Source organism: Phoca vitulina, unplaced genomic scaffold (genome assembly GCF_004348235.1).
Source record: "Phoca vitulina isolate PV1807 unplaced genomic scaffold, GSC_HSeal_1.0 scaffold78, whole genome shotgun sequence".
NCBI classification, from domain to species: domain Eukaryota; kingdom Metazoa; phylum Chordata; class Mammalia; order Carnivora; family Phocidae; genus Phoca; species Phoca vitulina.
The window spans coordinates 1,273,391-1,291,301 of record NW_022589781.1 but is presented as its reverse complement, the minus strand read 5'-3'; the positions used below and the strand labels follow the sequence as shown (position 1 = coordinate 1,291,301).

The window sequence follows — 17,911 nt, the reverse complement described above, 5'->3', positions numbered from 1 at the left end:
TGTTTGGAACATAGACTTGGGAGGAAAAGTTACACCCTTAATAGTCTCTGCCCGCAAGCTTCCTGCCAATCCTGTTGTCCCACCTTCTTCGGCGAAGGTGCCTGATTGAAGATAAGGGCTCTTCTCTCCTGCTAGGGCTGCCACTTTGAAGCCACCACTTTCATTCAGAGCGCAGAAACCGTTAGCTGTCTCAGCTTCTGCAAGCCTTTGAATGAAAGAATCCTCAAGTCGGCTCTGCAAAAGGCAGAGAAGAATTTTCTTATCAGAACATAGTTCCCTCAGTCTCTGCTTAGCTCATTTTAGCAAGAGTCTGTCTCTGAGGATTTCACTGGAAGTACTAAAGGAACCAGAATACGAGACCACGTGTTTCCGACTGTTTACCCAGTGCTGCAGCTGCAGTCTCTCAGTCCCAAGCACTGGCAAGACAACATGGTGACCAAAGACTTTGCTGGCCACCCTTCACCAAAGAAGCTGGCCAGGAGTTACAATATACTCTCAACATGACAGTCGTCAGGGCAGTGAGAACCACACATCCATTTAAGTGGCCAGAATTAAAAAGACTGACAATATAGCAAGTTCTGAGAGGATGCGGAGAAACTAGAATGTTCACACGTTGTTGGTGACGATGAAAATGGTGCAGTCATGTTGGAAAACTGGCGACTTCTTGTAAAGTTAAATTTTCACTTACCATTCGACCCAGCTACCCCATTCCACATTATTTACTTACAAGAAATAAAAACAGGTCCACACAGACTTGTACTCACATAGTCATAGAAGCTTTAACCACAAGTGCCAAAACCTGCCAACAATCCAGAGATCTAGCAAGAAGCAAGTAAGGAAAAACAAAACAAAACAAAACGGTGCATTCATGCATTGGAATAGCGTTCAGCAGTGAGAAGGAATGAACGAGTGCTACATACAGTTTGGATGGACTGCAAAAATATGTTGACCGAAAGAAGCCGAAAGGAGTTCCTGCTGGATGATTCCATACATATGGAACTTGACAAATACAAATTTAATCTGTAGCCACAACAAGCAGATGGTGGTTTTCTGAGGCCAGGAGTTAGGAGGGATGGGGCACAAGGCATCTTTTAGGGCAATGAAAGTTTTATATATGTTGATTACAGAGGTAACTAAAAAGGTGTATAGATGTGTTAAAACTCATCATGATGTACAGTTAACATCTTTTGTATGTAAATTTGGCTTCAACTGATTTAAAAAAAAATCCTGGCTTTTCCATTTACTACTTGAAAGACCTTAGTTAATATCCTTATTCTTGCTATACCTCAGTTTCTTTATCTGTAAATTGGGGATAATATTACTGACTAACCTAGAGAGTTTGTGAGAGTTAAATGAGCTACGGATTATAAAACCCTAAACACATTCTGGCACATAGTGAGCGCTAGATGAACGTGAGTCACTGCAAACTCGATTTCTGCACTTAGAAGGGTCAGGGGTTTTAGTTCCAGAAAACTTTCTGAGCTATAATTTTTTAAAAAGATTTATTCACTTATTTGAGAGAGAGAGCATGCGAGCGGAGGGAGGGGCGGGGGAGAGGGAGAGAGTCTAAGCAGATTCTGTGCTGAGCGTGGAGCCTGATGCGGGGCTCGATCTCAAGACCCTGAGATCACGACCTGAGCTGAAATCAAGAGTCAGATGCTTCACCGACTGAACCCTCCAGGTGCCCCTGAGCTACAATTGTTTTTTAGGAACCAGCTTTGAAAGTTGCTTATTCATCCTCTCTCTGACTCCCGCATGCCCCAGGTGTGTTTTTATGTATTTCCTGAGGCTTTGAGTTGCTTTCATTTATGCAGTTAAGGAGTTTCCCCTATTTTGATGAGAGTATTTTTTATCATAAATGAGTTGTATCAAATGCTTATTCTGCATCCCTTGAAACAATCACACATTTGTTTTCTTCAGTCCTTTAATGTGGTTATTACATTAACTGGCTTTCTTGGGTTGGTGGGTTTGGTTGCCAGCATGCACATGCACTGACTTGTACGTTCTTTGTAAGATGTTTGCATTTATGCTGGCAAGCGAGATTGCTCTGTGACTTGGCTTTACCATTCTCACCTGTCTTTGGTATCGGTGTACTACTAGTGACAAAGGGAGTTTGGGTGTGTTTCAGCTGTTTCTACCGTCTATTTTTTGCATGAAATTGGGGTTAGCTGTTTTCTTTGTGATACAAACCAGCATTTTCGTGTGTTTCTTTCTTTTTTTCTGGCATTTAAATGGCATTTGTGGTTAGAGTCAAGATAGCCCTGTTTACTGTCTTCTGTGTTGGTCATGAATTTCAATTAAATGTGGTAGGTACAATTATCAGCCTGTTACTAGACTATATTATCCAAGTTCATTAAAGGAAAGCTACTTGCTTAGGGTCACACAGTTAGGAAACTCTGGAGCTGGGATTCAAAACACAAACCTCTCTGGTTTTAAAGCCTGTCCATATAAATTGTGGTGGGTTAACAGTGGTTATTTCTGAGTGGTGGAATAATAAGTATTTTCTACATTAAAAGCTTTTTTTTGTATTGCAGTTTTTGTATGAGCATCTATTTTATAATTAAATAGAATAAAGTGTTCAAAAAATTAGAGACATCCAGGAAATTAATTCAAGGCTGTGAAATTGAAAATTGAAATGACATTGATTCCAAAATTATGCATGAGTATTCATTAAGAGCCCTGAAAACATGAGGAAAAAATATGACAAAATTGTAATTTGAGTATAGAAATGCAATTATTTTGAAAATTTCATGGAATGATGTACATACTATACTTAGAAAAGTATTGATATTATACATATAATGAATACATACATTTATAATAGATAAAAATGGGATTTGGAATCAGACTTGGGTTTGATCAGTAACTCCCTATATTTCTGGTTTTAGGCTAATGAATCCCTCTGAGACTGTTTCCTCCTGTGCAAACTAGTGAGCAGATGTGCTATCAAAACAGAACTAGCACATCAGCGCCCCAAACGGGGTGGCGGTTATACATTGTTCACAATTCAGCCATACCCTTGCTGTAGCTATTAGTCTATTTCTTAGAGACAAAGTTATTCATAATATTACTTCCTTAGTAGCATTTATTTTATGTGCAAGTTACATTCAGGTTCCGTCTGTTAACAATAGGAAGGATTTGAGCATGTTAATGCTCCAGTATTTAAACAGTAGTTAGAATAATGTTTAGATGATGTCGTCATTTTTTTGTGAAATTATAATGATGTAAGTTAGTGAGAGATACTAAAAGAGTAGTCTTGTAAAATAGTGTCAGAACTCATTATATAAATCTCATTAATGTGTTAACAATTGCAGGTCGTGGAGTCATCACTGCGAAAGCTGGACTCTGATCCCACTGAAATAGAAGAATTTGTGGAACATTTTACTTTTTTGGATGCAATTTCCTCAAAAATATTTGCATTAGAAAAAGAGTACTCCACGGTTGCTCAGCTGCATTCCGTTGTACGGTATTACCAGATCCAGATTTCAGAAGAGCAAATTGCCATACACAAAATTCTTCTTGGCAGGTTTGGTCAACTAAAAACTTCTGTGAAGCTAAGCAAAACAAATAAAGATGCGGCTATTTCTAGATTCAGAGACAATCTGGAAGCACACATCACTGGTTTGCGAGTTGACCTCAGTAATTTAAAGGCCAAGGTCAGTATTTTGTTCATTAAATATCAACTGGATCTTAGTTTCACGTAGGCCTAAGCTTATAGGTATTTTCCTTCTGTGGAGTCTTAGGTCAATAATTTAATCCAAGTGATGTTAACCTAGAATCCACAGACAGAATCTTGGTGATTTGTGAGCTTCACTGGAGAGAGAAATTGCATGTCTGTTTTCACTAACCTCTAACTGAAATGTAGCCTTTTCTTCAATTATGAATGAATGTAGACAACAAACAGCAAAGCAGCGACTTTTCCCATACGATTCAACAGTCGGCCACAGGAGGCCTCTGGCCCGAGGGGCTGAAACGCCCCTGACATCTGTCTGGGCCTGAGTCTGGGCTGGATGTAAGGAGAGGTATGATTTCAGTCACTCATGGAGAGCAGACTGTGAAGTAAACCTCCAGCGTTTGCTGAGCCCTTCCCAAGTGTCAGTAACTGTCCTCCGTGTTTTACCCTTTTATCTGCCTGAAAAAAAGAAAATGAGACTTAGAAAGGTCAGCTAACCTGCTGGAGATCACACAGCAAGTAATAGCCAGGGCTCCAGAAACCTCGCTCCATGCCCCGTCTGTCCTCGCCGGCGCTGCCAGGTATTAGCGCCCAGGCAGTCAATGCAGTGTGAGCGCCTGGCGTGGATTAGACACAGCGTGACTCACTGCAGTTACTGGGTTTTCGGCTTCTCCATTGACACGGCTGATCTGCACCGTTTCGCACAAATATAGTGAAGACGAAACAAATTAGTCATGAAAGCACTTGATACACATACCCCATCTGCAGCCTTTAAAATCGTACTAGAAACGTACAGATGCTCCCAAACAAAAGTTTCGGGTGTACACAAGTTCTGTTTGTTAAAGTGTATGAGGTTGTGGACACTGCCTGAAATGGGGGTCTATGTTGCTGTCAGTTTACTGCCGAGTCCTGGGCAACCACACGGCAGGCCAGGGGCATTGGGCTGGGACAGGAGAGAGTTTGTGCCCTTGTCACCAAGGGTTCAGAGACCCTGCAGGAGTCGAGAGCCGGGGGCGACTCTGTAGAGCTGTCCTGAGCCGGGCCTTCGTTCCTGCACCCCCAGCCCTCCCAGGGGCATGACTGTGGGTGACTTTAGCTCTTTTTGGCCAAGGGCAGCTCCTGGGAAGGGGCTCAGCCATGCCGAGTGAGCGTCTGTCCTCTCCCCACCTACTGGGCCCTGCCCAGTAAGCTTTCATTTCTGCCGATTATGTTTTTCACTTCTAAACTTTCCACTTGGTTCTTGCCTACATTTTTTCATTTTTCTTTGCTAAGACTTTCTGTTTTCCCACTGGTTTCAAGAATATTCATCATTTTTTGGTGGAGCATTTTTTATCATACCTGTTTTAAATCCTTTGTCAGATCATTTTAAAATCTGTGTCATGGAGACGTTGGTGTCTGTTGATGGATTTTCTTATGTGAGTTGAGCTTTTCCTGATTTTTTATATGCTGAATAATTTTGTGTGATATATTTTGGATTAAGTATTGGGTTGTCAGACTGTGTCTTATTCAAACCACATAGAAGGTTGGTCCGGTCCCACGTTCCAGCCCATGCTCTTTGGGCGGCAGTCCCATTGTCACTGTAGGTGTAATGACTTCAGCAGGACAGAGCAGATGCGTCCCCCCATGCGCCATGCAGCGCTCCATCTCACACTGGGTGGTGGTCCCCGAGGTGCTGAACAGGAGCCAATCCGCATGTGTGCAGCTCACAGGGGGTGCACTCACTTCGCAGGGAGCTCACTTTCTGGAGTCTCTTGCTCTCTGTGATCGTCCCAGAATTTTCCACATTCCTGGCACTCTTCCTTTTCAGTCCTCTGTTCAGAAAGCTGGGGCTGGTTACTGTGCTCTGCCAGTCACTTCCATAACTGCACACACATCTGGGGCAAAGCAGCAGACACAGAGCAAGTGGTCCATGGGGTTGCCCCTCCCTGGAAGAGAGGACAGTTGTCTCCCCTGATGTCTTTACTGCCACCTGCTGTCACACTCCCTTGGGATTGTCTGAGGGCCGGGGTGGGAGAGAACAGGAGAGAGAGGCCTTCCACGCACCGTGTGAGCATCCGCAGCGGTCAGAGAAGAACAGGGGCTGCACGGCAGTGAGACCTGCATGGACAGCAGGGAAAGGGAGCTCAGGAGAGAATGGCTCGGCTCTGAATGCACCTGGCAGAGCTCAAGAGCCAGGCACCGGGAGGGGAGCGGCGCCTGACACATTACCAGGGGCAGATGTCCAGGGTGAGGAGGCCTCCGGCCAAACCAACCCGTCGGGATTCTGGCTGAAGACAGGCCAGAGTGAAGTCAGTCCCATTCCCCGGGGCGGTGGACGGTGTAGGACTTGAGCAGACGTGGCGGGTGCAGGCTCTGGCTAAACAGAAACCGGCCTTGACACAGACGTGCACCGATGGGCCTCAGAGAAGCTTTAGGAGCCTGACTCTGGTGTGTCAGGCAGAGAATCCTTGCCAGACCCTCTCCTGCTCCTGAGTCCCCAGTAGTAGTGTCTCCGGAACTCTCAGGTTTGTGGCCCTGAGGCTCCTGCCACATTGCCCACACACCGAGCAGAGGTCAGGGTCTGCTAGGAGGACACTGGGATCAATTTACCACTAATCTGGTGGCGCTTTGGATGACCGTCTGCGTCCCCGGCCTGCCTTGTACTCTTTACTTTCAGACTCCTCGGATGCTGCTCCTGGGGAGAGCCAGGGTGGGGCACACGTACTCTGTCTTCTGACTTTGTGTAACCTTTCACACGATTTCACTATTTACCTGATGGCTGAGATCATTCTGTGAAGATCTCGAGTGGAACACTGCTGGTAGGACTGGCAAAACGTGACGGGATATAAGCCAGTAAGATCATTTCTCCAACTATCTCCCCCTGAGATAGCTCACTGACAAACATAAATAAATATTAATGAGTGGAAAACTATGGGAGAAGCCTAAGGAAAACTTTATTATATGTCCATTAAATGAGCATCCCTTTTATAGATCATATATTAAGCTCTATCCGTTATCATGAGTACTGTTTATCAGTTTTGTACGGCATGACCACACCACACAGAACACAGTGTCACTTGTGATTCCATGGGTTGGATTTTTTAAAAGAATAAGGTGATAGGATCCAAATTCATTTATTTGTTCAATAACTTTTTAATAAAAATTACTGTCTACATCTTATTGTACTAGGTTCTGTGAGGTGTTTGGAAATAAATGGACGAAACCATCCTTAATCCTGAGAAGCTTATAATTTAATAAGGGATAAACTTCTACTTATGTCTTTGTTTGGAGGTCATTGTTGCAAATGTCCACAATCTCATGTGTAACATTTAAACTCTAATACAAGGCAACATGTGATAAGTACCATAAAAATAGAACAAAGTTAAGGGGCGCCTGCGGGGCTCAGTCAGTGGAACAGCGTGCGACTCTTGATCTCAGGCTTGTGAGTTCAAGCCCCACTTTGGGTATAGAGATTACTTCAAAACGTACAATCTTCAAAAAAAAAAAAAAAGTACAAGGTTAAACAGGATCAGAAAAAGGAAGAGACCTCTGGAGTCAGTACCATGCCCTGGAGGCCATACCCTCAAACTGCCACTTACCATTGGATGATGTGACAATTATTTGTAACTTTAGAACTTTCTCGAAAAATTGTGAAAAATATTAACTCTCTTTCAGGATTGTTGTAGGGTTTTAGTAAGTAAGGTAACGTATTCCTTATCACAGAGCCCAAGATAGAGAAGGAACATGACAGATTATACGTATGATGGTAATAATAATTAAATAATTAAAATGAATCTTAATAAACACAATTATAAATTAAGGACAGTGTCTCCCAATGATAGTTGCAAATAAGGGTTGATAGGGCTTCGATTACGGGCTAACATGCCGTCAGTAAACACGTGTGAGTCCTGACCCCGTCTTGCTGTCGTGCTTTAGATAAGAACTCCCATCCTGTTGTGCGCTGGCAGCCGTGTGGACACCGTCACAGAGATGATGCGGACGCTCACAGAGGAAGCTGCCGCCCTGGCGCATAAGGCTAAGACCTACTCCAGCTACCGGAACTGCTTCGATGACGCCCAGTCCCATATGCACTCTCTCAACATGGAAGAGATCACACAGCTTGTCCTTGGGGAGGTTTCGGACATTGAGTACGACCTCACCTTGAGGAAGATACTGTGGGAGGTCCAAGAGGAATGGAAGACGCTCTTTTGGGAATGGAGGAATAGTACCCTTCGCAGTATTGATATAGAATCAGTCCAGAGAAACGTTTCAAAATGGATGCACAAAATCCTTGTCCTAGAAAAAGGTAAAAGTGTCTTCCTCGGGGTTCCCACCTACGATTATACACAGAGTGGCCCCTGGGCCGGGAAGATCATGGTCCTCGACCTTATTTCTTTACCTATTGCCCAGGCCTGGCCATTAATGGCCGGAGAGGCAGTACAGGAGCCTAGGGGTAGGAATCGTTCCTGAAGCAAGAAAGAGAGGAAAACTTTGCAAAAAAAAAAAAAGTTAAGTACTTAAGAACAATGTTTTGTATCCTTTAGAAGTTGTTTCCCTGGGCAGAGTGGTGGAGGCTTCCCCATAACCGTGGCTCTTCCTTGGGCCACACGTGCTTTGATGACAGAGGCCCACCTTCAGAGCGCTCACCCACATCCTCACTGTTTACGCCTGCCGTTTGCTTTGGCCGGTGGGGAAAATAGCTAAAAAGTCATTTTGAGAGGTTTCCCTTCTGCTGATGCTCACATGTGAAGCACAGAGATGTTGTTTCTGTTTGGTCGGTTCTGTAAGATCTGACCTCTCACTCGGCAGGAGAGCTATAATTTCCTCTCCAGAAAAATACTTGAATCGGCTTGTTTTCGGATTATAACAGAAATAGAAGGATACCACGAGAAGTTTACAAAAGAGATAAGCTGGGGACAAACCTCCCAGAGCCTCACTGCTTCGACATAACACTCATTGTGTGCGTCTTCTCTCAGGGTTTAGTCCTGGGTGTTTCAGAGGACGGGGTGTGGAGTGACGAGCAGACAGTACCTTCTTTTATCTGTGGTTTCCCAGATAAAATCCTGCTATTTGCCAAAATGTAGATTTACAAACACTGAAATTATTCTCTTGTCCTTTTCTTTCACTGAGTCTTGAAACCATTTTATTATTCAACATGGCTTTACAAAAGAAGCCCCATCTGTACCAACTGGCTATTCAAGCAGATAGGCATACTTTTCAGTGCTCCTGAGTCCCCAACTCTGGCTGTTTCTCGGCCTCCTCTCTTTGTCTTTTATGAGTTGAGTAAAAAGGTTTTGAGGTTTAAAGTTTCAACTGCAGAGGTTGTGAGTCCTGGACAGCAGGAGTTTGTCAACGCCAGAGGACGGACCGGTCCTGCTCTGTGGCTAGATCTTTACTGACATTTCCTACGTTTCAGTGTGAAGTATTTTCTTTATGACATGATAGTGACAGATTTTTGCTCCTCCTTGATGTTCCTCCTTAGCAGAATTTAAAAGCCCCAAACCTGTCACAGTCTTTTGAATGTATGTGCATGTACCTATCTGTCTGTCTGTCTAGTCAAGAGAAACCTGGGAAACTCTGTGGTAGCTGGCTATCCCTAGTATCAGATTTTCCAAGAAAACTTGGCTTTGAAGGTCTCGGATTGTAATCACCAGTCCTGGTAACTGTTTCTCTTTGCTTGAATCCACAGTTGACTCTTCTGGGAGGGTGATGTTAATAAAACTCATCATCTTAATGCAGACTAATCACTGAGAAACTAGAATTACACTAAATAGCAGACGTGTTTTCTGGTTTAAAAAAATAGGATGAATGGATCTTAACCTTCTGCCCCATTGCTATTTATTAGGTCTACCTAAAAACGACATGGTGGCCCGTCTCAAGCAGTCGGTGACGGAATTTAAGCAGGAGGTGCCTATTATCACGGCTCTGGGAAACCCCCGTCTCAAGCCGAGACACTGGGCGGCGCTCCAGGAGGTTATCGGAAAGTCCGTTTCTCTTGACAAAGACTGTACAATAGAGAATCTTCTAGCACTCAGGGTAAACAAATAATATCTGAAAAAAAAGTAGGTTGAAATACCAGAGGGGCTGGGGCACCTGGGTGGCATCGGCTCAGGTCATGATCCCGGGGTCCTGGGATCGAGTCCTGCATCGGGCTCCCTGCTCAGCAGGAAGCCTGCTTCTCCCTCTCTGCCCCGCTTGTACTCTCTCACTATCTCTCCTTCTCTCTCTCAAATAAATAAATAAAATCTTAAAAAAAGAAAGAAATACCAGAGGGGCCAATTTTAAGCAAGCAAGTACATCTACAAGGAATAGGAATTAGAAAAGGGAGTTTTTTTGTCAATTGTCTGGGAAGGTGGGAGCAGACTGGCGGGGGTCAGGTGGCCAACGTTACATGTAGCTGCGGGTTCGAGGGCGCCATTTGTTATGGCATCGTCCCGGTGGTTCAGAAACGGTGATTGTGCTTTTCCCGTGTGACAAATGAAGCTAACAGTGCTACTTCTTACAGAGAATCCGGGAACAGAAACATCCAAAGTACTGGATTCCATCTTACATAATATGAAAATGCATTAAGAGCATGTTAGGATAGCTCTGCCCATAACTCGATACTATAAATACACAGTTAGGAACTATTTGATTTGCCATATAGGCGTTGTTATAAAAATAGATTCCATGATTTTTAGTTAAAAGTTTTTCTGTTTTCAGACCTGATTTACAATAAGCTTCATTTATATTTTAGGCTTCGGGGTTAACAGTGTCAAATGTAATTAAAAACACTATTTTATAATTTTCTACTATATGATCTGTTATAGTGAGGAAATGGGAAATTTTAAGGAATTTAAAAAGAACTTATAAAAGGCCATTTTAGTTGATCTTTAAAATTAGGTTGCTGTGTATCTCGGGCCCTGGCCCCCATCTTCCTCCTGAACTCACATATCCACTTTCCTGTTTAGTATCTGCTCTTACATGTCTCAGAGACATCTCACCGTTAGGGTGCTCTGCCTCCTCTCCCCATCTCAGCTAAGGGCACCTCCATTGTTTTCCAGCTGCTTAGGCTAAAAATCATGAAATAATCTTTAAATCTTCTCTTGCTCTCCCAGTCCTCATCCCATCTAAATCTCTCATCTTTTCCTGGATCATTACCGGGCCTCCTGACTGATCTGTGTGCCAACAGGGAATTCAGCAAAATATCTAGATTATTTCAGAACATATACGTCAACAGTTAGGTTTATTCAGAACAGCATTCCAGAAATGTTGCTCAATTGAAATGACATTTTCCTTTTCAAAGTCTTGGGTTATTGGAATTGTCCCTGGGCAGGTCGGGTGAAGGGTGAAATTTGGCAGTCTAGCGGCAAGCAGTAAAAGTGAGGGCAGACAGGCCTTCCTGGGGTTGGTGACTACGGTAGCTCAGAGGGTTCCAGTGAGCTGTCCCTGCATTTCTAACATGAATAGATAGTTTAAAAAGGAATTCCCATGCAGTTTTTGGAGGATCCAAATTAAGAGAATTCAGCATCTGAACAAAAGTGAACACAGTCTTCAGCCTCTGAAATACTGTAGCCAGGAGTCAGAGGAACCCTTTCTTCCTGAGGTGGATTGTTTAGTAGTCAGAAGGGATAGCAGGCGATGAGCTGCCAATCTCACCTGAGCCCAAAGAGTTCCTGGAAGACTGTGATCATCCTCTTTCTACTGGACAACTTATCCAGTATAATATGTGTACCTATATGGACAGGATTTGGCCCAGAAACTCAGCCTTCATGTCCTAGAGCATGCATGTCGTGGGGTCGACCCAGGGACAGCGGTCATGCTGCGGGACTGCCCAGGACAATCTGTGGCAGAGGTTCACTTGCCGTCCTATCAAAGGAATAAATGATGATGTTTAGTGACAGCCGTTTCTGTCCAGCGCAGTATGTAGGCTCTGTAAATCCTGTGATGTGAAAAGCATGTCCCAAAGTAAATTAAGAGGAAGAGGTCAGTAGTGTGCATAAAATGCTCACAATCACTTCATGGTTGATCTTTTTCACTTGAGAAACCAGGTGCTTTATCAGAGAGGCAGATAATCAATTATAGGCATTAAGATTCATCTGAAACCTCCTAGTATTACCTAGTTGATTGGGAGATCTGACCATTTGTCAGTCAGGTCCCAAACCTTGACCAGAAGGACTTGAAAGGGCTCAATGCACATGGTTGAAATTTTGCTCTACACATTATCAGTGTCTGGATTTAGTTACTAGCAGTTTCAGAATGTCAGCATTAAGCAACAAGTTCTTTCTTCAGCATAGAAACTTGATGGTCCTGTGGTTCCTTATCTGCCTTTGGCTGAATAACCTGTATCAGAAGGCAAGCCTCCTTCTCAGACTGTTAGTGAAGGCCATAAACAGTCGACTGATCCCACCATTCTGACACCCATCTGTGGCAGATGATGAACACTAGTCCTATTTGCTCAGAGTCCCCACTGAGCTGCATTACCAAAACCTAGGGATTAGGCATCACTCTTTAACCCCATGAAGATGACATATGGGAACAGTGGTAGATTCTTCTTTCAGGGATAGAAACAATTAGCCCAGCCAGTTAATTCTACGATATGGGAATGAGGAGCCCTCTGAGTATCTCTGTTGCAGTGAGTGAGCCTGGAGATCTTGTGTCAGGATCTTGTCCTGAGGGAACTGGCAGTTCATGCCCATTGGAAAGAAGGCCTATTTATACTCCACTAAAGTGTTTTGAGAGCCGTGTATCCTCATGGCGATTGGGCCAAGAAAGGGAAGCCATGGAAAGCTTGGGTCCATTAGGATTACATCCTCTCAGGTAATTGTATCTCGAGAATTATTGCAGAAAGTAAAAGCATGCCACAGAGTGAGGAAGCAGTTGGCATTAGTGCAGAGAAAAGAAAGCTGGAGGGGCTAATACCGTCTGCACGTGTACAGAAGGTGCTGTTACTGTTCTTCACATGGGCTCAAATTAGAGGAAACACGCATGGTGACTAGGAATTTCCCTGAGCGTGCAGAACGTGGAAGGGTTCGAATGGATGAAGCCAGCCAAGGGCCCTGTCGTGCGGGTCGGGATTCGCAGTCTCCGGTCAGGGTGTCACCGGGCTGGGACCAGGTCTCCAGGGCCTGGGACGTGCGCGTTCGTGTAAGTCTTGTGTTGTAAATGCATCAGGAACCATTCGTCCACTGAATATTAATGAATCTGTTTTCATCTTAGATGTTTCAGTACGAAAATGAAATTAACGAAATCTCCACCTCTGCCACTAATGAAGCTGCTCTTGAGAAGATGCTGTTTAAGATTATTGACCAATGGAACACGACCCCGCTACACTTAGTTGTTCATCAGTCAGAGATGGTGTCCATCCTGATAATTTCATCGATAGACGACATATTAACTCAGTTAGAAGAGTCTCAAATCATACTTGCAACAGTTAAAGGATCTTCCTCTCTCGGGCCCATTCGGGTAAATATTGGGGCAAAGGGAAACTATTGTAATTGTTTATAGTTTTATTTATCACTTTAATTTTTTGCATTTTGCAACCTTTTGAATTGTATAAATCACTCACATACTTACAAAGAAATGAGAATGAATGTTAGTAGTGTAAATACTAGAAGTAACTTCTAGAAATACCTGCATTTCTAGCAGAGCCCATGTCGAGCCCATTGCCTGCGGACTCTGCTTGCTGACGCGGAATGCTTCTTTCTCGTTTCCTGTGCTGTTGCTCGCAAGGGTTAGTCCTGTCTGCACCACTGTGTGTCCTGTAGCCACTGCTGAACACCAGCCTGCTCCTCTGCGCTCTTATGGTTAGGAACTGAAGCACAGGGCCAGCAGGTATTCAGCATTCCCCAAAAGGCCCCTCTTTGGACTGCCCCACGTCCAATACTGTGGCCAAGAATCATTTATGAACGTCAGAAAACTCAACAGGCAATGTAATAATATACAGATACTTAATAGTAAAGTTACCATAACTGATAGAGAGAGAGAGAGAGAAATGTGGACCCATCAAGTGGAATTCCCATTATTTGCAAACACACAAACACACAAGCACTTAGAGAAAATGTCAGTTAAATGTCAGTTAACTGAACCTTAGACCAAAAAAAAAAAAAAAATCACAAAAAAGGGTTGAACCAATAGACTATATTCTCTAACCACATGTATTAAAATAAAAAACAGCAGAGAAACAGCAAAAAATAGGCAACAGCAAAACTATCACACACAAAAAAATCTGATTTCAAAGCATCCATAAGAATATACAGGAAATGTAATAAAAAAATTTTCATTAAAAAAGAATTCTAAATCAAACTTTGTCATAATTGGCTTAGAGCCCCATGGAAATGAAGGTTTAGAACACCAAATGCCTTCATTAAAAAGTAAAAATGAAGTTAGTAAGTGATACATCGCGCATCCTTCAAGAAGCTGAAAAACACGCGCACACACACACGGACTCCGGCTTCCAGTAAGATACACTGTCCTGCCTGAAATACCCAAAGCAGAACAGAAAAAATTGGAACTGTGGTTTTCAGGACACTTGACATCAGGCATTGAATGACAAGGATCCTAGAGAGATGAGAAGCAAACAAGAGGAGCCCCATGGTTGCCCCAACCTGAGTGTGCAGGCCTCGGTTGGGCCTGGCGACTCCCTGATAGGGGGAGACGCTGCTGAAAGTCAGAGGAGGCCAGAGGTTGCAGGGCGAAGTACCAGCGAGGATAGAACTCCAGAGAGCCGTGGAAGCTCCCTACTCAGGTACTCTGCAGCCCCAAGTGCTGGCATGTGAATTCCAGGGAATGTCCTGAAACCAGGGGGATGACCCCTTGAGAGGATCTGAGGGAACCATTCACCCAGGGCTGGGAATAGGGCCCATATTCACCAGCTGCAACAGGAGACTAGGATTTGTGAGCATTATAGACGGAGCACTGGAAAGGATCTTGCCACAGTAAACTAAATGCTGCTCTACAGCTCTTAAAAGCAAACCCCCAGCTGATGAAACTGTTTCTAAGTAATTTAACAGCACTCAGAACAAGAATATTTATGGGAATACAAAAATAGGGGCACCTGGGTGGCTCAGTCGGTGAAGTGTCTGAATGTTAATGAATATGTTTTCATTTTAGATGTTTCAGTATGAAACATCTAAAGTTTACCGAAGGAAACTGATCCAGAAGTGACACAGATGTCAGAATTAGATGAGGACAATGAAATGATTTTTTTTTTTTTAAAGATTTTATTTATTTGACAGAGAGCATGAGCGGGGGAAGCAACAGAGGGAGAGGGAGAAGCAGGCTTCCTGCTGAGCCGGGAGCCCGACACGGGACTCGATCCCAGGGCCCCGGGACCATGACCTGAGCCAAAGGCAGGCGCCTAACCGACTGAGCCACCCAGGTGCCCCTGCAACAATTATTTTAACTCTATGCCATATGTTTAAAAGTAGATATGTAGAAGATAATACAGACCAAATACAAATATGAAGACCAAAGTCAAACTTCTACAGATGAAAACTATAATATCTGACATGAACTATACACCAGATGAGATTGACAGCAGATTAGACATTGCAGGAGAGAAGTTAGTGAATTTAAATAATTTTGAAAAAGAAGAACAAAGCTGGCAGATCAACACTACCTGGTTTTAAGACTTACTGTCAGTTTTATATTGGTTTAAAGACAGAAAAATGGGACAGAATAGAGAGTACAGAAATAGACCCACATATATATGGACATGTGATTGTCAACAAAAGTTTAAAGACAATTCTGGAAAGAAGTCTTTTTAGAAATGGAGCTGGCAAATCGGACAGTTGCATGCAAAACAAATTTTTAAAAATCCTTCAAGCTATGTCTTGTAGCATTTATAAACTTTAACTCAGGAATGGATCATAGGCCTGAATGCAAAACCTAAAACATCAGAAGAAATTTTTGAAACATTGGGAAGAAAACATCAGAGAAAATTTTTGTGACCTTGGGCTAGACAGTTTTCTCCAATATGACACCAAAAGAGTGATCAATAGAAGGATTTCTATTAAAAATTAAAAACTTGTGCCCTTCAAAAGACACTTAATATCAAGGGGAAAAAATACAAGCCAAGACTGGAAGGAAATATTTGCAAAGCTTGTATTTGGTAAAGGACTTGTTTCAAGAATATATAAAGAATTCTCAAAATAAAAAAAGTAAAGAAATGGGCAACAGATTTAAGCAGACACTTCACCAAAGAAAATATTTAGATGGGAAATAAATGTATGCAAAGATGCTTCACTTCATTATTCCTCAGGGAAAAGTTAGAATCCCAATGAGGTACCACTACACACCTTATGGATTGACTAAAACGAAAAAGACTGATCATCCCCAGTGTTGGTGAGGATGCAGCGGAACAGGGAACTCTTGCACACTGCTGTGTGAAAGGTAAAATGTTACGATCGCTTCAAAGGTTTACTAAAAGTTAAAAAATAGACCTACCACATGATGTAGGCATTCCACTTGTAGATATTTACCCCAAAGAAAGGAAAGCTTATGTCCATACAAAGACTTACACCTGAATATTCATAGCAGCTTTATTTGTAATAGTGAAAAACAGGAAGCAACCCAGGTGTACACCTGCTGGATGGTAAATATATCATTGTCTATCTATACAGTGGACTACTACTCAGCCGTAAAAAAAAGAAATACACATGCAACAACATGAATGAATCTCAAAATAATTATGCTGAGTGAAAGAAGTCAGACCAGAAAGAGTACATACTATACGGTTTCATTCATAGAGAATTCTAGAAAATGCCAACTAGGCTTTGGTTTCAGAAAGTAGATCGGTGGTTGCCTAGGGATGGGAATAGGCTGGAGTGGGAGGAAGGGACTGCATCAGGGCACAAGAAACCTTTCCAGGGTAATGGATGTGTTCATTATCTTGATTGTGGTGATTGCTTCACAGTTTTAAACAGATGTCAAAACATTAAATTGTACAATTTAAAGAGGTGCCATTTACTGTATGTCACTTATACCTCAATAAAGTTATTGAAATATAAAATAGAGTTTAAATGAAATAGGGAGGTGCAAAGCAGAAAGGAGATCTAAATGAGTTACACGTGGTTCCCTCCGAGGAGTCCAAGTTAGGGGATGGGCCAGTCTGCTGGTTTCCAGGCATTTTAGTACTAATTGATTTTTAACCATTTTCCTCTTACTTTAATAAACATACAAGCTGGAAAAAGATGTTATAGCCACACAATGTTTGTTTGTTTGTTTGTTTTTAATTAAAAGAATGAAGAAAACCTTTTAGTACTAATGTAAAGCCTCTCAAACACACAATTAAGTTAAAAAAAAACAAGTTACAAAACAATGTGTATAATATGGTTGCATTGATGTAAACTATTAAAGATATTACATGTACGTATGTACAAAAATATTTAAAGAAAGGACTGAAACAATATACATACCAAAAAATATTTGTTAAAAATAGAGCTACCCTGTGACCCAGCAATTGCACTACTAAGTATTTACCCCAAAGATACAAATGTAGTGATCTGAAGGGGCAAATGCACCCCAGTGTTTATAGCAGCAATGTCCACAATAGCCAAACTATTGAAAGAGCCCAGATGCCATCGACAGATGAATGGGTAAAGATGTGGTGTGTATATATATATATATATATATATATACACACACACACATATATATACACACACACAATGGAATACTACTCCGCCATCAAAAAAAAGAAAGAAATCCTGCCATTTGCAACAATGTGGGTGGAACTAGAGGGTATTATGCTAAACGAAATAATCAGAGAAAGACAATTATCATGATCTCACTCATGTGGAATTTAAGAAACAAAACAGAGGAGGAAGAAATAAAACAAGATGAAATCAGAGACAGAGACAAACCATAAGAGACTCTTAATCATGGGAAACAAACTGAAGGTTGCTGGAGGGGAGGGGGGTGGAGGGATGGGGTAACTGGGTGATGGGCATTAAGGAGGACACATGATGGAATGAGCACTGGGTGTTATATAAGACTGATGAATCACTGACCTCTACCTCTGAAACGAACAATACACTGTATGTTAATTAATTGAATTTAAATTTTAAAAAATTAAATAAAATATGCATATATTAAAAAATATTTGTATGTTATGTAAAAAATAAAACAGAAAATTGCATGGACAGAACATATCAAATGTCTCCCAAAACTAAATGTAATTAGATTTACATTTATTTATGTGACCCTCCATAATACTGTCTGTATGTCAGTGACTGATAATCACTTTTGATGTCAGTATTTTTACTAAATGAATCTTTA

At 42.3% G+C, this 17,911-nt stretch overlaps 1 protein-coding gene across 1 annotated transcript in view; it reads left to right on the top strand.

Annotated features, from left to right (window-relative positions):
• DNAH14 (dynein axonemal heavy chain 14) overlaps window positions 1-17,911 on the top strand; it is a 354,473-nt gene that overhangs the window by 105,868 nt on the left and 230,694 nt on the right. The window contains exons 18-21 of the mRNA XM_032393957.1: window positions 3,315-3,656; window positions 7,589-7,958; window positions 9,498-9,688; window positions 12,851-13,096. Coding sequence (XP_032249848.1) covers window positions 3,315-3,656; window positions 7,589-7,958; window positions 9,498-9,688; window positions 12,851-13,096 — 1,149 coding nt within the window. The remainder of the gene's footprint in view (window positions 1-3,314; window positions 3,657-7,588; window positions 7,959-9,497; window positions 9,689-12,850; window positions 13,097-17,911) is intronic.